This window comes from Indicator indicator, chromosome 3 (assembly GCF_027791375.1).
Source record: "Indicator indicator isolate 239-I01 chromosome 3, UM_Iind_1.1, whole genome shotgun sequence".
NCBI classification, from domain to species: Eukaryota; Metazoa; Chordata; class Aves; order Piciformes; family Indicatoridae; genus Indicator; species Indicator indicator.
The window spans coordinates 32,682,414-32,707,604 of record NC_072012.1 but is presented as its reverse complement, the minus strand read 5'-3'; the positions used below and the strand labels follow the sequence as shown (position 1 = coordinate 32,707,604).

Below are 25,191 nucleotides of genomic sequence, written 5' to 3'. Positions count from 1 at the left end.
GGAAGGAAGGAAGGAAGGAAGGAAGGAAGGAAGGAAGGAAGGAAGGAAGGAAGGAAGGAAGGAAGGAAGGAAGGAAGGAAGGAAGGAAGGAAGGAAGGAAGGAAGGAAGGAAGGAAGGAAGGAAGGAAGGAAGGAAGGAAGGAAGGAAGGGAGGAAGGGAGGAAGGGAGGAAGGGAGGAAGGGAGGGAGGGAGGAAGGGAGGGAGGGAGGGAGGAAGGGAGGAAGGGAGGAAGGGAGGGAGGGAGGAAGGGAGGGAGGGAGGGAGGAAGGGAGGAAGGAAGGAAGGAAGGGAGGGAGGGAGGGAGGGAGGGAGGGAGGAAGGAAGGAAGGAAGGAAGGGAGGGAGGGAGGGAGGGAGGGAGGAAGGCCTTGCATTTATTGGATAAGAATGCAGAAACTTTGAAATTATCTTCTAGACTAAAGAGGAAGGAAAGGAAAAAGTTAGATGTGTAGTGGAATCTTGAAGTTAAGGCTTACAGGTTGGCTTGAAATATTTGTAGCATTCTTTTCTCAAAGGGAAAGACCACTAGCTTAACACTAGAGGGGATGCATTCAGCTTGTAAAGAAAAATCTTGGTGTTTAACATTCTAAATAATTCTAAAATATTAAAGAAAAAAATTAAATGCTGTAATATAAACTTACACATCATAGCTGTTATCTTCTTTAATTCTTAAAGAGTTCTTTGTGCCTCATGACTTTGGAAAGAATTAAGAAATAGCTCATATTAGAGGCCATTATGCATTCCCCTTAGTATCATTTTCTTCTTTTTCTACAATTACTTGGATTTATTTTCTTAGCTTGAAAATAGGATTTTTCTCTCATTTGAGTCTCTGCTACTTAATTCCTACTTGAAGTCATAATCCCCTCTCTCACATCACACCAATCTCTTGGTAGCTAATTCTGATGTCACAGGCAGGATTTTGACTTCAGAAGAACTGATTATTTAGGTACACTTTACGCACAAGAATTTAGCCTTTCTGAAACATACAAAGTAAGGAATACTGCAGCCAGACAGTTTCAGGGCACTAAACTCAAGGCACAAGCTGTTTGAGCTCCTGGTTATCACTTCTCAGTAGTGTATTAATGGACTTTCTGTTAGAATAAAAAGGTAACAGAGTCTACTTTTTGTCTTTTCTTTCCAAGGTACAGTTTCTGAAAGGCACCTCCCTGATGCAAAGGCTGTCCACAGAAACTTAAAGTGAGGTGACACGTTTTTTTCCAAATAGTCAATGGTGTCAGAAAGTACTTTGAATGTAGACTGCTTTCAAACCTGAGATTTAACAGACACAATCTTACAATACTACTTGATACCCACTTGTCCAAATATATCGGGTTTATTTGGTTTCTTTTCTGTTTCCTGATGAAATTTGAAACTTTGATATTGCAACAAGAATCCAGGTGAGTCTTAAATAGAACCTATTCTCATCTCTACACAGGAGGAAAGACATTTGTTCCAAGCAAAGAATTCTGTTCAGGAAAAACTGCAAAGAGAAAAGCATCTGTAAGCAGTAAATGCTTTCTATAAAGGTAGGCATGTTAAGAAATGAAAGCTGTTATTGATTTAAAAAAAAATCTATAGCTGAAAATGAAGCCTCTTTTGATTATTTGTCAGGAAAGGAAATTTCATATTATTGTCTCAGTGCTAAACTGACAGGATCATAAATTGAGCTTTATTAATTGCTACAGGACTGTCTTTTTGTAACACCAAATACAAGCTCCTAATTTTTCATATGGGAGAAGAATATCCACATCATTGAGAGCTCAGTTTATAGAACTCTATGATCTTAAAGGTATTTTCCAATCTAGATGATCCCATGGTTCTATGATATAATGTACTCAACATTTGATCTAGGGAAAAAACAAAACAAAACAAAACAAAGCAAAGTGACCCAAACACAACAAAACAATTAACAAGTAACTTCTGTAAAACCACTGAACGCATATTTTATTTTATGAAGTATTTTATTTCACATGACATAAGTTACTGTTCATCATCACAAGCTTTCCTAAGTCTGGCATGTTTAAACAAATAAACATTTTGAAACCTTTTCAGTCCATGCTTTCAGGTATCTCTTGTAGGAACAGATTAGAGACTACAGTACTGAGTGTTCCTCTTTTTCATGGGAACTTAAAGAGAACATATATATAATGAAGTTGAGCATATTATTAAAATACAGAGAAGAGTAAACTCTCAAACTACAGTATATATTTGGTTTACTTTTGTTTCGAGTTACTTTGGCATAAATAGGTTATTGGAATGGGAGGTTTGGACAGAAGATCTTCAAATATTAAGGATCCTATATACTCTGTGTTTCCTTTGGAAGCCTCCTATAAAATGAAACAAACGTGCTTTAGGAATACCTTCTGCTATCTTGCTGCGAGCTCTGTGATGAAGACAGCGAGTGCTTTCAGAGTCTTAATTAAAAAATACAAACAGTTCCTCGTATGTATTGTAGCGGCCGGCAGAGCTCGAGGAATTATGCACCCGTTCCAACCGCAGGAGCCTTGGAGCCACCAGCTCCCCCGCAGCGGGCAGGAGCGGGGCGGGCCCGGGCGCGGCCCAGCGGGCGGCAGGGTGCCGGGGGCCCCTCGGTGGCACCCCGGCGCGGAGCTCACTTCCCGTCATCCACACGCCATCTAGCGACGGGAAAAGGGGGGACGGCTTTGCCCGGGAGCGGAAAGGAGAGGAGGAGGAAAAGGCTCCCATACCCGTCCCAGCTCTTTCGCCCTTCCCAAAGCTGGTAAGAGCTATTTGGATATTGCAGGGAGAACTCCGGAGTGGCTCGGGGCGCGTTGAGAGGAGCATCACCACACTTCACTCCCACGCATTTCATACCCCCTACACTGCCCCCCGCCCCCCAGTAAATCGTCCTCCTTTCCCCTGAAAGAAGACAGCGCTCCCGAGAAATTCCCTAGATGCCTCATCTAAGCCATCTCTGGCGCCCGATCCCTACCCGCAACACCGCTAACTCCGGAGGGTCTGTGCGGCGCTGCCAGCGGAGAGGTTGGACCGCTCGATCCCGGCCTCGCAGAGGCACACACCCGCACACACAGACACAGGCACACACACAGGCGCTCCCCGCTTGCCCTGCTGCCGCCGGCGCAGCCGCCCGCAGCCCCTTTGTTCCGCCCGCGGAACGATGTCCTCCTCTGCCCGCCTCGTACTCTGCTCCGCCGCCGCCCGCCCCTGCGCCCCTAGTCCGCGGGCGGCGGCGCGGCAGGGCAGCATGGCCCGCCCGCCGCGGGGGAGGCAGCGGGAAGCACGGGGAGGCGGGGGGGAGCCCTGGCCGCGGCACGGCCTCGCCACTGCCGACCGCAGCCCGCGGCAGCCCCGCGACAGGGGCAGCGGCCGCAGCCGCGGCTGACGGCAGTCCCGCGCCGCAGGATCCGCGCCCCGAAAAGACGTGCTCCGCCGAGTTGTCAGGCGCGATTACGTTGGTTTTTTTCCCCCCACCCACCCCTTGAACTTGTTGCTTGGCGCTCGGTGGTGGCGGAGGGGGGGTGGGGGAAAGCCTTATTATCGATGTCCCTTTGGATGCGATCAAGCTTTCTCAGGAACAACTACTTGCCCGCCGTTCCCGGCGGGGCGCGGAGGTCTAGCGCCAGAGCCCGTATTTCCAAAAGTCTCTATGCAACTGAGCGCGCTCGTCAGACTTTCACAGGTAGGTGCCGCAGGCTAGGCACGTCCAGAGGGATGCGAGAGCAGAGCCAAGGGAAGGGGCTAGCTGAAGGAAGCAGAGCGGGGGGTAGGGATGGTCTACCGCCGACCTATTACAGAACCCCGCGCCCCAGCCCCGCGCCCGTCTCGGGGACCCCCGCCCGCCCCGGCCTTCCCCGTCGCCAGGGAGCCCCTACTCTGCTGACCCACTCCACTGCCAGCCTTCCCCGGCTTCGCCCTTCGTCGCCCGCTCGGGCGCTCTCGAGGATGCTCCAGGCATCCCACCTTCGGTGCATCCAAAGCCTCCGCTCCTACCACCGCCACAGCCCCCGAGGCTTTGCCCGATCCCGCTCTCCTCCTTCTGGGGAGCCCTGGTCCGTGACCCGATGTCCCGTCCCAGGGAGACTCCCCTCCGCCCGCTTCCTTTCTCTGAGGTGCTCCCCCCTCCCGGCACCCCTTCCCCGGCGCCCCTCTGCCCTTTAACGCATTTCCTAGGCGGAAAACTTGCCTTAAAGTTTAATGCTGCCTCCCGGAGCTCCTCCCCCTGCCCCACCGGCTCCCCCGGCCCTGAGCCGGGGTCAGGAGGAGTCCCCGAAACGGCGATCAAGGTCAGGGAGAGGATTCGTCCTGCTGCTACTCCAGGGCTGCAGCTGCGGAGGGAGTAGAGACCCGCCCGGCCCATCGCCTCCGCCCCGTCACGGCGAACGGGCGGCGGCGCCGGGCGGCCCCGCTGCAGCCCGCCTGGGAAGGGCTCCGCTGGCGACCGCGGCCCGGCTCTGGCAGCGGGCGGGGAACGGAGCGCAGCGGAGGAGGGGCGGTGGGACCGACTGCATCGCGCGTGGAAGAAAATCTCCTTCCAGGTGGCTGCACCGCTGCACCAGAGCTAACGGCCAGCTCCTGGGGTTCGTGCTTTGTGGACCATTGCTTCCATCCAGGGGCCTCGCATGGACCTTGTATCCAACGGATCTGGGTGCTAGAGTAGCTGCTTTGAATGTGATGATTTCCAAGTGCCTAGATTTATCGTCCTAACTGGCTAACTAGCCCCTGGAAAGGATATTCTGGGATGAAAAAGGGGAGAAAACAAAAAGGAAACAAGATTTTTTGCTAGTACTGGAAATTACAACAATGTTCAGGGATTTGGTTGCCTTGAAAATGTATGAGTGTTTTTCTTTTTCTTCTCTATTTTAGTGGCTGGACCAGAGCTGTCTCTAGATTGACTCCTTTAGCTGTAGTACGTGTTTGGGACCATGGCGGCAGGTGTAGCAGCTTGGTTACCCTTCGCCAGGGCAGCAGCCATAGGATGGATGCCAGTGGCCACAGGTCCCATGCCAGCTGCTCCACGGCAGGAGAGGAAGAGAAGCCAGGACTCTCTGATTGTGCTGAATGTGAGTGGTATCCAGTTCCAGACATGGCTGGACACATTAGAGCGCTACCCCGACACTCTGTTGGGCAGTTCGGAACGGGATTTCTTCTACCACCCTGAGACACAGCAGTACTTTTTTGATCGGGACCCTGACATTTTCCGCCACATCCTCAACTTCTACCGTACTGGGAAGCTTCATTATCCCCGCCAGGAGTGCATCTCAGCTTATGATGAGGAACTGGCCTTCTTTGGCATCATCCCTGAAATCATTGGCGACTGCTGTTATGAGGAGTACAAGGATCGTCGGCGTGAGAACGCTGAGCGCCTGCAGGATGATGCTGATCAGGATCATGCAACTGAGAGCTCCCTGCCTTCGATGACAGCTCGGCAGAGGATGTGGCGGGCCTTTGAAAACCCACACACGAGTACACTGGCTCTGGTCTTCTACTATGTCACTGGTTTCTTCATTGCTGTCTCTGTTATTGCCAATGTGGTGGAGACAGTGCCCTGCGGGGTAAGCCCGGGTCGCATCAAAGAGCTGCCCTGTGGAGAGCGTTATGCTGTGGCTTTCTTCTGTCTGGATACTGCCTGTGTCATGATCTTCACAGTTGAGTATCTCTTACGTCTGCTGGCGGCCCCTAGTCGCTACAAATTTGTGCGCAGTGTCATGAGTATCATTGATGTGGTTGCCATCATGCCGTATTACATTGGCCTGGTGATGACAGATAATGAGGATGTCAGTGGGGCTTTTGTGACACTACGAGTCTTTCGTGTCTTCAGGATCTTTAAGTTTTCACGCCACTCACAGGGGCTGCGCATCCTGGGCTATACCCTAAAAAGTTGTGCCTCGGAGTTAGGCTTCCTTCTCTTCTCACTCACTATGGCCATCATAATCTTTGCCACAGTCATGTACTATGCAGAGAAAGGTTCATCAGCCAGCAAGTTCACCAGCATCCCTGCAGCCTTCTGGTACACCATTGTCACCATGACAACACTGGGGTAAGTGCAGCTGGTGTTTGGTTACAGCCAACATTTCAACAAGTGTACTGGCATGAATGGAACATACTCAGATTAAAAAAAAAAATGTTGATAGGAAAAAATACAAAAGTAAGTTTTTGTTACAGAACTTTGTGAATACGACTCATCACTTCTTTCTAAACATTTTACACATGCAAGTGAGTTAAAGGTGTTGCTGAAGTTAAAATAGCACAAGACCCAAACCAGCAGATAAACTGAAAATGCAAACAACAAAATGAAATGATCCCCCCTTGAAACTCTTTGGGTTCTTTGAAGTTTTGTCTAATATTTTATTTGCTTTTGGATAGTGAAATTGGAATATTTTATGAATATCTGTGTTATCAAGTGGGTTTTTAATAATGTGTTTAGTGTAATTTTTAATGATGTATTGCTTGTTACAGTATTGCTAAAGCAGTGATAATTATGAGGAGAACCCAAGTGTGACCTTTTAATTTGATCATGCATAAAAATATGTGGATCTGCCATTTTGTTTAAAGTGATATATTGATGTAGACTTACATATTTAGTTTGGTATTACAAAGGGATTTGTTTTCATGAAAATAAAACAGGTGTAGATACCTTAGTCTTCTCCAAAAGTACTCCTGATTTTATTTAAGACATTGGATAAATTTCTTTTGATTTTCATGGACCTGCAGCTTGTAAATGACAAGTGTCAAGCTACACTATCTGGTGTCAGACTCTGGAAAACGATCTGAGGATGTGTGAGACATATGACAGGTGAAGCATGTGTCTTAAAATATAATTATAGTGGCAATATAAATTCTTACAGAGAATTAGGAATTAAGAAAATGCCATTGTTGACAGTAGAATCCCACACAGTTTAGTGGAAAGATGGGAGATGACATTGTTTTATAAAGTCTCTGACACCAGAGTCAAATAGTATCAGCTGATTCTGAGCACCAAGTTGCAAAATGCATTTGTCTGTAATTATAACAGGGATTTAGAAGGCTGACTAATTTGAGAAGACAACTTCTTGTCCTATTCTTAATTTTGAGTTGTAGAGGATCATTTATGAAACTGAACATTTGCTGATTCCATAGAAATTGTCTAGTCATTCAATAATTACATATACTAACAGACAAACTTTTTACTTTAATGGTGACAAAGCCCATAATTTTATTAGTCAAACATTTTGGCACATCTTGTTGGGACTGTTGAGATTTATGAAAAAATGTATAACTTTTAAATTTAACAAAATGGAACTGCACTATCAAACTATCATGAAAAAGTTGATTTATTATATTCAATTGTAATTTAGTTTGGAAATGCACATATGAAATACTGAAAAGGATAAGGGGACTGTCTTATGCCACCATTTTTTATACAGGGCTTTTATCTTCAGCATGATATAACAAATGCAGATAAATATAGTGCATTGTAAATATTTCATACAAATTGTGAGGGCAAGTTATGCTAAAACGGACTGACAAGAGCTTTGGGGATTTTAATCTGCTTTTTAGGTTCCTGATTTTTCTTTTTGGTTTTATTTTCTTCTGATAGTGACAAACTGAAGGGACAAGTTAGCAGAAGGAAGCAGTTATACATGCTAACAAGTTCTATAGTCCTGTATTTTCTGATGCTGATTTTTGCCGCTTACATTTAATTAGAACTGTGATGATTCCAACAAATTAGGTGTTAAGAATTCACCAATATTTAGAATGTATAATCTTATTATAAAAAAGCAGGAATGGGTCTATGCTTTTTGTAACAAAAGATGGGGGGGCTGAGTGTTTTTTCAGTGTTACAGTCTGCTTGGGCAGTACTTGTCCATGGTACTGAACATAATTTTGCCTTCATTTTTATGGCCAGTTTGCAATTGATCATGATGGAGATCTGGTATGGATTTGGTATAGATATGATTTGCTTGTTTCTTTCACGAGAAAAAAAAAAAGAAAAAAGATACAAGTATTATTCTTAGCAGATTTTGAGGTATTATTCTGAGTAAAATCTTCTCAAGTACTGAGATTTGAACTTCATTAAAAAAAAAAAAGGTTAAAAATAATTATGCTTGACTTGTTATTTGAAGTAGTCTGCACAGAGAAAGTTTGGTCATGTTGTACAGAGATCCAAAGTTTCACCCTCAGAAGTTCTGGTATGATTATAAGGGCAGATATGACTGACCACAAATTTCTGGGAAATCTTTAATCAGTGCATTTAGATAGACTATGTTCTTTCATGATAACCATAGAAGAATTGTGTTTATATGCTAAATATATATGAATCTTTTAAATTGAATTAACATAAAAGCTTAGAACTCTTTTCAGTTGGTGGAGCAATTACGCAAAAAAGAGAACGAAATTACAAGGAAAAGCAATAAGGGTCAGTGGAAGCTGATTGTAATTAATATTGCTACTTTTGCTCTGTGCTAAAGCTTGTCATCTGTTTATTAATACAGCTTTTTCATTTGATTTTTAGTTTTAGCTTTAGCTGATTTAGGTTTATATAAATTGACTCTATATGAAAAGCCTCTGTCTTTTAACACAAAAGCTAGGTGGTGTATCTGTGTTTTAAATGACAGTAGTAGACAGCAGATAATATGAACTATTACCAAAATGTACAAGCACTAATACTGAACAACAGATTAGCATAAAGTTGAGGTTTTGAGTCTTGGCATCATTCTCATATTTTGCTCAATAGTAAGGTTATCGAGTATGCGACCTTTGCAATTTGATGAGTTACTACCTTGGAAGAAGAGCTGTATTTCTCAGTTCTGCATGACTGCTGAACAATTAAAGTATCTTTAAAAAACATGGATTACATTTTTCTGTGGTGCCAGTGACTTCAAATATTACTTACTTTTGGCCTCCAAGGATATCCCAGCTATTAACTATTGTGGACTGCTCAACTCAAGTAGTACATAGTTGTACATAAGAGATGTTATATGAAAGAAATGAAAGAAAGAGAAGAAGGGAGGGAAAGGAAGAGAGAGAGTGACAAAAAATATTTAAAGAGAGAGAAAAAGAAGTCTGAACCAGAGTGCACTCTGCTAGAAACAGCTGTCTGGTTTAAAATTTCAAATTAGTCTTTTATCAATATTAATTGTAACAAAAGTAAAGTAGGGACCAAGGACAAGGGCCAAGAGAAGAAGACTGAAAGACATCACAAAGCAGTGTATGGATATTCAAGTTAAGAGTGAAAAGCATAGGAGATAGGGGCATTATGGTCAAAAACTAAGCTAGTGTAAAACGTGGCAGAAAAGAAAGCTCAGGTTTATTGAACTGAGATTGGTAGACTTACATGGGGGCTTGTGAACATCTACACCCATAATGGGACAGTTATGTGATTTTCTGCTGTCACCTTAAAACATGATAATCTTATTACCTTCCTTCTGCCCTGTCAGGAGCCACCAAATGACCTGGAGTAGCTGGTAAGGTGTAAGGGTAGTGTCTGTTCCTAAGCTGAGCAGAGCTCTCGTGTTATGTTTTATGAAGACATTATACTTTGAATGAGGAACACAGTGCTATTCTGTGTTCTAAGGCAATCTCACTGCTATACTAAACTTCTGTATTTATAAGCTTTACATTGGATGGCTTTGTCAAGTCAGACATGACTAGAGTTGTCTTCAGAAAAGATAAAGCAACTATTATTTTTCATTACTTTTTAATATAGTGTGTGAGAAATCCCATCTAAAATAAATGAAATTCCCTGAAGACTTTATAATCAAACAGGTGACAGCAGAAAACTTCTAACAATGAAGAAGGGAATAGGGTGATGGATTTAATTTTCCTGCACATTCTAATGTCTCTCATTTTCACTCCTTTCCCATTTTTATTGCATCCCTGTGTACATATCCTATCTATTTGTTTTCTTCACTTTTCTTTCAAACTACCACTTTTCATAGTCTTTCTGTTTGGGGATTTGTCTGATGGCTTAGCACGTTTCCTCCCTTGTTCAGGACAAGTTCGATGTTTGTATGAGGGCTCTTCTGGCTTTATTTTTTTCTCTTTCTTTGTTCCAGATTCCTCATTTATTCTTCACCACTAGATCAAATCTTTCATTCATCATCATTGTCATTCATTTGACCTGAACTTTCCTTGTAACAAGGTTTTTTCCTGACATTTATTTGATAGATTTTTTTCCTTACAAACATCACAAAATTTTGGCAGCATCACTTTTTTTCCCAAACGCCATACAAATTATCTTGTTTTCCTTTTTGGACCATTGTGAGTATCTTTAGTTTATTATGGTCTCTGCATAGTATTTGGAAAACATCCATCTCTTCAAAATTTTTATTAAAAAAAAATGAGTTCATTAAAATCTGGTAAGAGAACACAAAACTAGAAATCTTTGGGTTTTGAACAATGTAAATAAAAGTTTGAAAATACTGTTATGATGAATATTACAGAGGTAAAGATTAGCAAACTTGGAGTATTATTTCTGTATCTTGTACATATTGGCTCATTCATTCATTTTGTGTAGTATTTTCAACCTTGTTTCAAACTGAATTTTTCTGGGTTTGTATTCTTGTATACAGCCTAGTGAATTTTGTATTTTACAAATGTGTTTGATGTCTCAATCTGTTTTCTCTTCACAGCAGAGACATTTAGCCTGAGTGAGAATACTATGTAACAGAGAAGGGACAAAGTATAGTGTAATCATCTTAAAAGCACAGTACTAGATACTCAAAAAGGGCTTCAGGGACAATTTGAAATACTGAAAAGTAAGGGTCAAGTTGAAGGCATTTAAAAAGAAAAAAAAATGTTGTCTAATAAAAGGATTAGTCAAACTTCATTGGGCTCTTGTTGGCTTGACAGGAAACAGAAGTCATATCATTATTTAGTTGCACTAGGAACCAGCTTTTCTGTTCAAAAGAATCCTGATGATCTCTTAGAGGAACAGGAGTTAGCCTAGGTCACTCATTTTTCTTCAGCATGAATTTTCTTACTTCACTTATGAAGAGCATGAAGGTGATGCTTAACAAAACGATCTTTCTGCTCCTTTAGTTGAAACAGATGGAATTTTGTTTCTTTGTTGTTATTGTGAATGAACAGTAAGAATGGTGAGATTGCTGTGGGCCAGATCGTAGCAAAGAAATATGCTGATTTGGTACAGCAGAACAAATCAACTCAGAGAGCAATTATGACTGGTGCCTGATCTATTATTTGTGGCCTATCATTCAACTAATCCTCAGTGAATATTGTGATTTCAGTAAAATCCTTAAGTGATCGAACTCAAGAAGTTCAGTGTGAGTGATGACAATCTATACTTGACTCACATCATTGTGTCTCTAAGAAGAAAAATTTGCAATATAAAAGCTGTACAAATCTGTGAATGTAGCATTGGAAATACTGCTACTGTGCAAAGAAAATCTGGAAATGAAAACTGTATTTCTGAATGTAGGAACTTATACATTCTTCAGAAATAAAACGATTATCCAAAATAAGTTGAGAACATCTTGCAGCTTCAGGGTAACCATTAACTTTTCAGACACTTGAAAGAAAGTCTAATGAACTACTCCTCTTATTTGATTTTTACACCATTCTAGTCCACTGGCAGCAGTTCATAATTTGCATCATGGTAAGCCGATAAGAGAAGGATCTGATTCAGCAGATGTTAAGTGGATAGATTGTTCAAAAAAGGAAATATAAATTAGAAATACAGAAACAAAGTTTAGATTCACGTTTCTTCAGTTACCTGACAACAGAGCTGACAGTGATGGAAAACTTTCTGTATATTTCTGTACCTATCATTTTTTTGAGCAATAGATGAGAGTACAGATTTTTATATAGTCTTTAAAAGATTTTTTTTTTTCTGCATTGCTCATGCAGTGGAGGAAAGGTTTTTCAAATCATAGACAGCTTTGTGCTACCTTTCCTGGAACTGTAATAATTACCATGCTTGGATTTTGACCCGTATCACAATTAGTAGCCTAAATTCTACCACTGTTTCTTAATTTTATAATTCCTTTTTCTGAAGCATATTATTTTGATCTTCCTGTCCCTCTGGTTATATTTTATAGTCCCCATGTTATGTAGGAAAATTTATAGCTTTTGTTTTGGCCCAAACAAAAAATTTCACTCAAGTACACAAAGATCATAGACTTGGATAAGTGTGAATTGAGATCTTTTGACTATCGTACCTGACTGCAACAGGTGTAAGTGTTCAGTAGAAAAATACTGGATACAAATATGTACTCAGCACATATGAAGATCCTGTAACCAGTCATTCCTACAATATTTTAGCTTTACTAAAAAAAAAAAAAATCAAGATTCAGCTCTATTGCAATTGAAATGAGACTGCACTCTTTTTCTCACACCAGCATAGACACAACTTATGCATTATTAGAAGGCATATCTCAATGTACCCAGTCATTACTACTGAGGTCTTTCTACTGTCAGTTCAGATTCTAGCAGTTAAGTGCATTTACAAAAGCTAATAAAACATTGCAAGACTGCCATCAGTGTAAATACTAAAGATGCAAAGATATTACTCTTATAAGCAATTACACTCTGTGTATCTAGAAAAACGGTTTCCTTTTTTATATCCCACTTCACAGTATTGTTGCTTACTTGTCTGCAGGTCTCCATCCTTTCAGTGCAAGCCTTTGGATCCACTGTGTAAATGTACTTAATTAGTCCTGCACTGTTATAGAAAATAATAGGTTGCCTAAAAACCTACAAAAATATTAACTAATATGAACAAAGTCAGATTTTGCATACTTAATGTATTTAGGTGTACTACTTTGCATTTCATCCTTGGTTTTCATTTTCATCCATGTTACTGGTTTCTTTGATCTGGTTGGCTTAGCAGTAAAGCCAAGTCTTAGAGACACAGAGATCTCCTGGGTTTATTAGTTTGTAGGAGGTGAACACTGCAGGGAAGATTTTTAAAGGCATTTAGGTATCTGGAGATGCAGATAGGCACCCAGCTTGAATTCTCAAAAGAGGCTTAGGTGCTCAGAAACACAAAGGAGAAGAGTGGAAAGCTGGGAATTAAGCTGGGAAACTAGGTACCTAGTCACCTTAGAAAATACAGTCTTATGTGCACCAGAATAACTGCTAGGATTGTAGAGCATGGTGTTGATACTCTGAGTATGTCCAACTCCTGTCAGAACCAAACGCATCTTACAAGTGGATCTTAAAAGCATGCAGTTGGAATACAATGTACCCTATATTCACTGTAGAAGGAGATAGAGTGGGTTGTGTATGGTATTCTTAGGAAAGTGAAATAAATAGTTTGATTGAAAAAAAGAAAATAATATCAATGAGAGATGAATGTAAAGCATCCAAGGGAAAAAATAGTTTTTTATCCTAATTTTTTGTCTCTGCACTTTTTAAACCAAGAGTTCTGCATGAAAAGATATGTAAGAGTGAGTTATGACATGCAGATGTTGTTAAATTACTGAAACTGTTTTTAGAAACCAGGTACAAAATTATTAAACAGTGTAAGGTGGGAGATTACATTTTTTCCAAGAAACAATCAGCCTAAGGCTTTATTGGTTTCAGTAGGACTCATATTTAGCTTCTACACAGAATATTTGTTAAAATGATGATGATGTATGGTAAGAAAAGGTAAACTGTAATTCTCGATTTTGACCACTGCAAATTCACCCTCTTCCCTGGTTTACTGAAAAATAGTTTAATTTTGTCTCTTGATTTTTATTTATTTTTTAAATATTGTTTGTAGACTTAAGTGGGAAGATTAAGTAGTACTTTGCTTGCATTTTCATTTTCTTTTTCTCTTTTTTTTTTTTTTTGTTTTCAGTAATATGAGCTTTATAAACATGCTCTATTGCTCTGTAGTTGACTTTTACCTTAATCTCTGTTCCTAAATGGGACATCTATAAAACATCACCCTGTTTTTTTGTGATTCTTTGTATAAGAAGTTACTGTTTGGAGGTAAGCCTCTTGTATCACAGTTCTTTCTCCTTGAGAAGACATTGTGATTTGTGAGTTTACTCTTAACCAGATGCTGTCTAGCTCAGGTTTGTATTATAACTTGCACTAAAGCTTCATAAGATAAGCATAGGAAGTAGAAACCCAATTAAGAACATTTATATACTTTTCCCAATAAAATTCTAGTATAACATAATATGAATATTAAAAAAAATGTTATATGTATCTGCATAAATAAATTTGGCTGATTACTGGAGACTCAGTTTCCTTTGATCTATAAAACTTCTTATGGTATAACAGACAACATAAACTTCTAGGAGTTTATTTAATTAGTCTAAATACCTTGGTAAATTAGAGAAAGTATATTCCACAAGAGTTTTAAATCACCCTTGGTAACAAAAATAATAACCTTGAAACTCTCTAAAGGTACGTATATAATTTTACAATCATATATTAACACATTTTGATTAATTATTATTCTGAAACAATTTTTTTTTTAAGCCAAGCCTCAACTTTCTTCAAATGTCCATCCAGAAACATGGGCTTTTTCTGCCTTGTACTGGCTTATCCTATTCTCAAAACATTTTGGCTGATATGGTCTTTCAAGTTATCACTTGCAAGCTTGGCCATCCAGGCATTCCTTGTAAATGGCTGAGAGTCAGACTGTGAGGTGATGAAGGATGTAATTTAACATGGTGTAATAGCTCACAGTCAGAAAGTGTCTGCTGCATCCTCACTCACACCTTCTTTCAGCAGGATGAACCAAGAGTGTTCTGTATGAGAGCCTATGTAATGGGATCCTTAACTTTTCATTGTTACTGTTCATTTCCCCTTTTTATTACCCCAAAATGGAATTTTATTTCTGCGTTAGTGGCCTTACTTTCAGATTCTGCAACTTTCATCTCTTCTGCTTGCAGCCAGTTAAGGATTCCCTAGCATCCTTATCAGCTATGGACAGCAACCACTGCACTGTGCGGGGTTGCTTAGGAACAAAATTGATGCTCTTTGACATGGTGGATTACACCTGCAACATGCTGGTCCCCAAACTCTCTTACTTCCCACAGAGGAATGAAAAGCAGAGATGTGGAAGATGCTTTCCAAATGTGAGTGTGAAGGGGGTATATACTTTTTTGGTTTAGGATATCTAATCACTTAGTTGTTGGCAAATACCAGGTTAAGACTTGTGGCCTTTCTGTTGAAAGCACAGTAAAAAGTCTTTCATAACAATTATTTTTAACAGCAGCTTTGTAATTTAAATACTGCAGTATCTCGTATCACGTGTAGAACTGAGGATTTTTAGCTTTTCTAAGCTTCTTTGTGGCTTCAGTTATTGATGCATTTGTTTACATCAGTTGGTCAAAGCCACGTTGAGACATGGATATCAAGGACAAGGGACAGGCAGAACTGGATAAACATAGTATATACACCTATTCCCATAAATCTAGTAAGAGCTAGGTAAATTGCAGACACAGCTATTTCTAGTGTTTATTTGACATGTATTTGTATAAAATTACACTTTTAATATTTGCTTTGTAGACTCTACAGTGATTGAGAATTTACATAACATTTACCTTTTTGGCACCAGGATGGAAAACTTCAAAAAAGCACAAATTGAAGCTTCCCCATAGATAGATAGTTTAAAGCAAATCTACTCATTGACTGGCTTAAAGATTTGACAAGCTCAGTATTAATCATTTTCCAAGGGAAAGGAAATCTCAAGTTTTATCTGATTTGCTTGTCTCAACATAGTCTGTGTCAAAAGGTGCTGAGATTTAGAAGTAAATGTTGTAAAGGAATCTCCTTAAAAAAAGACATGTAATATTACTGTGCTATCCTTCCTGGACCACGTGATACTTCTGGCACCTCTCTCCCTTCACCCCATGTCAGCCAGATCATTGCAACAGTAGTACCTGCTGAAAAACTGCAACCGTTATTGTTCGTTTAACCTACAGTTTCTTCCCTTCCAAGGTCCAAACTTTGAAATTTAATGCTTTAAATTGTTCATGGGAGAAGCAATGTTGCTAGACATGCTATGAGCCCATTTCAGCCTCTCCCCATACTGGCAGAGCTGTGACAGCCTCTCTCTTTCTCTGGGGACAGACACAGCTGCAGACTGCAGATGATGCTGACTAGCTGTGTCTGGCATGCACTACAAATGATTTTAAAATACAGACACCTTTGTACAGCCATGCACACGTGTAAGATAAAAACCTAGCTGTGGGAGCGAGAGAGAGGAATGAGGTTTTTTTTCAGGGCTCTAGAAGACAGAAAAGAATGAGTGGAAAAATCCCCTTGGATGCAACTGCCTTCTGGCCACTGTCTGCCCTGAGCCCTTGTCACACCTTGAGTACAGCATGATGTTTGCTAGGCAGTGGGTTTGGCCATGCAGTAGGAAAGAGGTTGTGGGTTTTGCAACAAGAAGGCATGTGAGCTTTCCTTATTTCTCTATGTAATCATCACATTTAGTGTGCACTGTTTGTTATATCTTTGTAAACAAGTTAAATAAATACAGTTAAAAGTGCTAGATAATGTGGAATTCTGGACAAGGCAATGGTTTAAAATGTGGATCTGGATCCACAAAAGTGGATTTGAAAGATACTCATATCAAAAAGCTGGAAACAGGTTGATTCATCTCTTCAGTGTCAGTGGTATATCTTCCTTAACATGCTTGCTGATACCTATTTTCCATCTCCCTATACTCAGAAGTTTCTTTGTTTTCAAAGTAAACAAAGGTTTCCTTAAATAAGCCTTTCTTATTGTCTGCATACAGTTCTTTCCCCAGTCCCTGTGTTTGTATGGAAAGATATAGCTATAGAATGTATGGATTGCATCTTGGGTGTGTGGGTTTTTAAAGACAACAATCAGGACATAGAACTCTTTTAAAGGAGACAAGTAGGACAACCTTTTTTTAAAATGAGGCAATCAGGACACACTGTACAATAAAATTATTATAGAAGAATCTGGAGGTGGAATTCAAACTTCTCTGCCAGTTGCTTACCATCTCTAGGAGGTGTTTATAAGGCTTAACTTACTCATCCAAAAGTTAAATCCTACTGAACTAGTCCTCCTTGTCTCACTTAGGTTGTAATGAAGAGAAGGAGGCATCTGGAGGTGCTCATTCCTCTGCAGTGAGTCTAAATGAAATATACTATGATTATCAAAGACTTAAATATTTAAACAAGTGAAATGGATGAGATAAATCCCAACCTCCCTGTCTAGCTGATTTGGTCTTGTCTCCTTCTTCCCAGTTACATAACTCTGAAAACCCATAACGTATTCCTTTCAAAGCAAAGTACATGCTTGGGGTTTGATGACAATTTCCACTTCATCAAAAAAGCAACATGTTTGCTGCTTTTAAACTCAAAATACTCTTGTTTTGTGTAACCTTCAAGGTCACTTAGTGCTTTTGACTTTTTTTTTTGCTTTTACAAAACAATGAATAAAATTCACCAAATTTGAAAAAGCAATAATAAATTTGAATATCTCTGTTCATTTGGAAGAAGCCTCTGAAAAACAGAAACATTTAAGTATACACAGTAATCTGCAGGAAAGAATCCATTCTTTAGATAGCCATGCTTTTGAATTAAGATGTAGAGACTTTATAAACCTTGACTTCAAATGGTATAATTGTCTTCTTCTGATTTGGAAATATAAAGAGTGGTCCATGTGTTGGTTTTGTCAACTGTTTCACTATTGTTCATTTTTAAAGTGCACCTGTGGAGAGGTCTCAACCATATTCACCCATGATATTATTCTAGTGTCTTCCAAGACGTGTCAGAGCTCTAGACTGCAGTTAGGTATTGCCAATGATAGCTCTGAAGCAGACTGAGAATCTTAGAGACACACTAAAATAAATGTAAGTGGCAACATTCTACTCATTGTAGTATTCATTTTCACATTTAATTAAATTTTAAAATTACTATTTTCTTTAAAGATGCCTCTGGACAGGAGCACTGTAGAAGCTTGAGGGCCATGAGAGAGAATTATGGTCAAAACTGTTTCAGAATTTATGTTTTTCTCATTTACCTTCGGAAGTTTGTTCACTTCTCTGCAAATCATACCAACCTCTCTGGTGAGGCAATTCTGTAATTGGATATGAAATCCTGTTATCAACAATGACTTGGTTTAACTAATTTTAGTTCGTCTTCATGTTCTGCTTTTCCAGAGCAGCAAATTTCAAATTTGCCAGCTTGTAGAGTGCTGTACCAGTGTGACATAACCACATTTCCTTCAGTATCTTTCTCTTGTGTGTAAGATTTCATGAAATTATGTTCCTTTATGCGTTGAATAGCATGATAGCTTTTTTTCATGTGAAAAGAGATCCATAAACTGCAGAACAAATATTTCCTCTTTTATTCCCTCAATTAGGCAGCTTTGTCATAAACTTCCAAACAAGTTCTGAAGCAAAAGTGCTATCCTGCACCACTGCACCACTACAGAATGCTTGCTTCTCATTTGAGGGGCAACAGTGGTTATTTCATAATTTGGGCATATTAATTTTGATTTAATTGTATTTTTAAAAATAGCTTTTGTCCCATTTGCTGTTCAAGTAAATACATTTTACAAGCTTGAAGAGTGGTAATGTTGATATGAGAGAATGTAGGCTTGTTCTTAAGCTTCCTCCTTAATTGGAACTTGGAACAAGTCCTTGTATGAATACAAGTTTATTTACATTCTTCTGAGACTTGTGATATTTTTAATATGCCAGCCACTTTTATACTGTCTTAAGAAACAGATTGAGAACAGGGACCTATGCAACATGCTTGCAAAGAAATTACTTACCTAACTAGTTTTCTAGAGAGAAACAGTGTTAGGAATCTGAAATCCTAGTACTTAAAGAGAGCAGCCTGATAGTGACTGGCGTTTGGCACAGGGATGGGGAGGTCAGATGTGAGGTAAAAGAGAATGTGCACAGTTCTTTCTGGATCTCTACAAGAAAGGCCCAGCAATATATGGCTTAATAAAATAGCTGTTTTAATAAGACAGAGTAAAAGAGGAATATATATAGCTAGTTAATCTCATGCCCCCCTCTGATTTTGGAAATCATATATTCATAAAGCATTGGATGGATTTTCTCATAGCACACTGCAGAGATTCTCCTGGTTTTTGTTTTCTCTACTATTATATAATTTGGGGGTTTTACAGTAACACAGCTCTATTCATAAAGGATGTTCTTACAAGCACTCTATGCTCTTTTAGATGAAGGTAAACCACACAGGTGATATGTCTGCAGGCTCCTCTGCTCTGCTTCATTCTGTGGACAAAGCATTTCTGCAGCATAGCACAGCCTGTAGGCCATGATGGACACACAGCACAGACAGAATTTTCCATGTACCCTGGTCTCCAAATCAGATTCACTATGACAAGTGTGTGGTGTGAGGTGGAAGAGCAGTAGTTTTCGCTCCTACAGTATAGGAAGTGGTAATTTATTTACTGATTCTGTTTACTGAATTTGATCAGAGAATTATAAAAGGAGCCAAGAACTTTTGCAAAGATAATATCAAGCTAATGTTAATATGTTCAATTAAACATCTAGAACTTTTTCTAAAACAAATCTCATATTCCTTGTATACATTGCACAATAAAATATCAAGAGCTCTTTGCAAGTAACGTAATAGAAAAATCTATTCAAGAATCTTTGAACTTGTTTATTCTTAAGTGAGACTTTGATTAAAGCAAAGTGTAGCTGGAAGATATAATTTATGAATTTCCTAGTTCCAAAAATCTATGAAAGAAAAGCACTTATTCTTCATTGACTTTTTTGTTTAGAAATATAGAACAAAAATTTGAAATAAAATGACACATTGTTTGGCTGAGTTGCATTTAGCATTTTAGTTCAAAGCAATTTTGACTTTTCATCTATATGTGAAAAGAAGAATATTTTTAACAAACAATGCTGTGAGAGAAGATTTCATCTTATGATGAAAGGCCATACTCCAGCCATTACTGTTCCATTTTTTTTCAACTAAAAACCAAAACAAAACAACCCCAACCCCCCAAAAACCCCAAACAAACAAAACCCCTAAAACAAACAAACAACCAACGAACAAAATTAGGAAAAATAATGGCAAAATATCCACTCATGCATATCAAATACAAAAGCTACAACATCTTCCTTGGGAACTCCTTAAGCTGCAGATTGCTAAAAGGTGAGAAGGTACCACTGAATCACAGAACATTTTGTGTTGGCTATAACAGGGGATGGATCACTGTATACTTGCCTTTGCTTAAGTCCTACCCTTTTCTTTTGCTTCTGCATGCTGATAGGGTGTTGAGCTAAATGACTCCTTCATCTTGCCCTCTCATATTCTCTGTTAATGGAAATTAGTGTGGGTTGGATAAGTCTAAGGTTAGGGAAATAAACTGGTTTATATTTTTCCTAAATTATTTTTAAAAACTGTGGGCAATAGATAAAAGATTGCTATCCTTAAATATCAAAGGTGCAGAGAACCCAAGAATATCATAGAACTTGAAAACTGTGCAAATAGGAAAACAGCTGCTTTTAACTCAGAAGTTTGCTACATCTCTATTTTATTCAGCTATTTATATAATCAAAAGTAGTAACCTACAGGATGAGGAGAACTTATGTCATATTCAAAACACTTAATAAGCATTTCAAGGGAAGATGAATAACTGCTGCAACACCTAGGAGTACTGAATGCCTTGCAGGACTTAGCACTACTCATTTGATCCAAAGCCCGTGGAAATCAATTACAGACTTGGATTTGACCTGAGAGGACTGTGTATCAACATAACACATGAACAACTCTAGCAACATATTGACTAGGATAACAATTATTTATTTGAATTATCTCAGACTCTAAGAAATTAAACCAAACTACATGGCAGTGCAATGGATTCCTGCAATGCATGTGTTGCTCAGAGTTTCTTACAGCTGAAAGGTGATCAAGTTGGCATATTTTTTTTCTTAGCTTACCAAAATTTTGTTAACTCACAGAAACTTTCAGGCAACTTGAAAGGATATCACATATTAATAGCATCAGAGAACATGACAGCCAGAGCCTGATGTAACTAATTTTAGACTGGTATAACAGTGCTATTTATAGCAATAAAGGTTTTATCTGTTGGTTTAACTGTTTACTAAAATAGTCAGTGAAAAATGTGCCATATGTTATACTTCCTCACAACCCTGCTGATATAAACTGGTAACTCTGCTGATACCTTGAGATTGTCCTGCTTAACTGTATTAGGAAAAGTTCATATATAAAATGGGCATAAAGAAGCAATACTCAGCTCCCTAACAAGAATCTGTCAAACAGTCAGTTAAAATGAATGACTGGCTAAGACCTGTACATATCATTGGCACAATGATTATCATATGCACTTCTGTGCTTACTTGCCCTTGCACATAAAAATCCATCATTCCCAGTGAGAAGCTCCACAATTTCTTGTGTTTCTTCCATACATGATAACCATTAGCTACGTAATTTGTTTTATGAAAAACAAATAAGCTTGCAGTTTTTTTTTTTTCTTCTGATATAAGATACAAATGCCAATAATCTGAAAATCCTGGAAGAAGAACTGAGAAAGAGTAGATTTTATTCTTCAACTTTATTACCTTGCACGTTGCAGCTTTGTTGGCATGGATGCCCTGGATGAGTGACTTTATGCATATTCACAACTGTTTCTTGGAAGGAAATGGCTTATTAAACAGTAATCATATAACATATGTAAATTAATTTTGTGGATAAACACGTATCTTCAATGTCATTGCTTGAGATGAGTTGTTGACTAAAAAAGTTTTTCTAATGGCATTTACTCCTCCAGGAATGTTACCAGTCACCTTGTGTGTGATTTCCTTTTCTGTCTCAGAATTTTCTTTTTCCTTATGTCATATATAAATAATGACGATTTTCCTCTGTTCCTCTTGAATCATGTAATTGGAAAAAAAACAATCAACCAACCAAAACAAAGAAACCAACAAAACCCTCCTATATGTACACACCAGAAGTGTCTTCACTTTCTACTTGAATCTCATTCCAGGATAGCAAAATTAACTGACTGTGATGTCAGAGCTGTGAATTCTTCTCTTTTTCTTTTATTTTGGCTTCAGATTTGGGGTCCTGTTCTGTACAATGATTTGATGCAGTCTAACTGGTTCTTATTTCATTTTCAAGCTTCTTTCCTCAAGATGCTGTTTCCTAATGGCATTGTGCATTCAAACAGAGTGACAGCATCTTTCTCAGGAAAAGATACAGAACATATTGAAGAGGTTACCTCAGAAAAATGTGTGTGCTGATATTATATTCTCATGAGATATTGTGATTATATTACAATAGCCTCTCTACGTGTCTTTAAAGAGTTCTGGGTAAAGATTTTTTTTCTGCTAATTTTATAGAAAGAGTTAAAACATACAAAATTCACAGCATTTAAATCTTCTGTCCTTAATAGGGCTCTTCAGAAGCAGTACAAAACCACAGCTGAAGTTATATTCCAAGATATAACATGTTTCGAGAAGAAAAATGATGTACAGGAATATTATGGAACCCTACTACAAACTAGTGAAATTAAATGGGAGAACCTACAGCAAATCAAACTAAAGAAATATACATACCGAACAATATATCTTGTGATACAAAAGGCCGTTAGAAAGTACAAGGGAAATTATAGTTACTGTATTTGAAAAATATTGGTCAATATTTTGTCTTTTTAAATGCAGAAGTAATTTCACACTAGTTTCCTTTAATTTGTGTCAGTCTTATTGATCTAATACAAAAGAGAAATTTTTTTTACCTGTGTTTTTTTTTTTTTTTTTCCCTAAGCAGCAATATAGATAAACAGATGGAAAAGTTAATTATTTCTACCAGCATTTGGGTTTGGAGGCGAAACCCACAGGACCCAGTGGAAAGGCTTTCATTTTCTTCAGCAGGCTTTAGATCAGGATTCTAGTTACATTTTGCAGTGTATAATCTAACATTTCTATGTCATTAGTTCATAACTTTAAAAGAACTCACTCCACTAGGGACCAGAGTATTGGATTTTTTCCACACGAAATCCAAAGTAAAAAATTTGCCCTGATTTTCTTACCAGAAAGCGAGGCATCTCTCTTATGATAGAATGGTGGGAAAAAAAAGAAAGAAAACTCTGATAGAACATTTTGGGTTTAAAATGTTAAATATGTCACAGAACGGTTTACTTATTTTATGTAATCCACTCCAAAATGTGTGTCTCAGCCATCAGGTTGGAACATATCAATGTGTAAAAAATGCAATTACTCCTCAGGGATGAGGCGAGCTCTGATAGTTGTATGCTGTGCAAGCTTCTGAGACCAGACACCGTGACGCTTTTGTAGGCATCTCATTAACGAATTGTAGTGCTGCAGCATGCTCTGCTTTACTTATTTATTGAAGAGATAATGGGAAATAACTGGTTTCTTTGTGAAGTCATAAATAATATGACAGAAGGATATTAAATGCACTGAAATGTGACAGAAAAGCTAAAAACTTTGGGGTTTAGTATTTTATGGTGCAAGTTCTCTTTTACCGGTACATGTGAAACCAGCAGAAACGTTTACCTCTTTTTTGTGAACAATCACCGATTCAGTGTGCTAGCTACTGAAATGTGGGTTTCTTATAAAGAGTATTCAGTTTATCTATTTTGCAGTAACATTCAGAAGTTACTGAAGAATAAATCTTCTTCCCTTTTTTATTTATGTTTTTAAATTTATTTCTTCCTAACTTTCTCTATTTTTTATTTTATACCAAGGTAGTCTTTCTCTGTTTTTAAATTCCTGATACAAAATACTGGTTCTACAAAGTATTAACATTTCTGACATTCATTCTGTGCATCCTTTGTTGTCAGTGGGAGTCCTGTCCTGAAACTGCATGCAACCACACACACAAGGTCCACTGTGACTTTGTACACTTGATAAAAATAAAAGCTAGCTTTTTTCCAACTGTATATGTGTGTATGTGCGGCTGTACAGAAAAATGTGTTTTATTGTGGAGTTCTGACATAGCACTGAGGTCCAGATTGAGGTAACATAGTCCAGTCCTGTCTTCATTCCTGTTCTTTTCACAGAGAGATTTATCATGCAGTGCATTGTGAGTTTCCTCAGACTCTGGTGATTAAAGAAGTAACAATCTCTTTGGTTAGGCTTGAGAAAATTTCTGAGTATCATGACCCCACAATTCTTTACTGTAGGTTTGACTCAACATTTAATATAACAGAATCATGGAATTGCCTAGACTGGAAAAAACGTTTAGGATCATCAGGTCCAATCGTTAGCCTAACATTGACAAGTTCTCAGCTAAATGATATACCTAAGCACTAAATCTACAGGACTCTGAAGTACTTCCAGGGATGCAGACTCCACCACTGCACTGAGCAAGCAGTTCCAATGTCAGATAACCCTTGCAGTGAAGAAATTCTTCCTAATACCCAACTTGAGGCCATTTCCTCTTGTCCTATCACTCATTACTTGGTTGAACAGACCACCCCTTACCTATAATGCTAGTATATAAGACAGAGCTCCACAGCAATGAAGCCCGTTCTACTTAGGTTTCTATACCCTGTACATCTTAATGTTACCCAAGCATCTATATTGTAAACATGTTTCTCCAAGTTGAACAAATTATTTTTCCATCAGCAATAGGTGGTCCTTCAAGGTTGGTAGTTTAGACGTTGTTGCAGCAGGCAAGTGCGGAGGTCACAAATGTGTGGATCTCAGTCACTGTGCCAGTGTGAATTTCGTCTACGCAAAGCATTTTGTGGTTTTATAGCATCCATTACCACATCTTCTAAAGATTAAGCTCATCTTCAGAAGCATGACCTTATTATTGGAGGAGTTCCAAGCATTTTCATATGGGCTACCAAGCCTTGTTTCTTGCTTATCTTGCTCACACCAGTTTTACATCAGCGTAAATCCATTGTTTCATGAGATACTCCTAGCTCCCAATAATGTGAAAATAGAATGAGGTCTGATTTGTCATGCTTAGCACTGCTAGCAAAGTCAATTTTTAATTCTTTTGAAGCAGTGGGATGTATGAAACATGTGAAGCAATTCTATTGTGTTTCAAGTGATGTATATATAAAAATCTGAGGTTAGAATTTTCATTAACTATTCCAACTATTATGTGATGCTTTTTATTGCAACTTGAAAGTTCTTTTCAGGGCCATCAGTATCATAATGACTTAAGAAAATAAGTGTTTGTTTTTTATGGAGCACTGGACTGGTGATTTCATGGTCCATACTACACTTGTACAAAGGAGAATTTCATCTCCATTTGTTTAAATAACTGAGAAGCCACGGGATAAAACATCACTTACAAAACAAAT

General features: G+C 38.8%; 1 protein-coding gene across 1 annotated transcript in view; it reads left to right on the top strand.

The window, feature by feature from the left end:
- The first annotated feature begins 4,904 nt into the window (after positions 1-4,904).
- The window catches only part of KCND2 (potassium voltage-gated channel subfamily D member 2), a 260,718-nt gene continuing 240,431 nt past the window's right edge, over positions 4,905-25,191 (top strand). The window contains exon 1 of the mRNA XM_054399587.1: positions 4,905-6,019. Within this exon, the coding sequence (XP_054255562.1) occupies positions 4,905-6,019 (1,115 nt within the window). The remainder of the gene's footprint in view (positions 6,020-25,191) is intronic.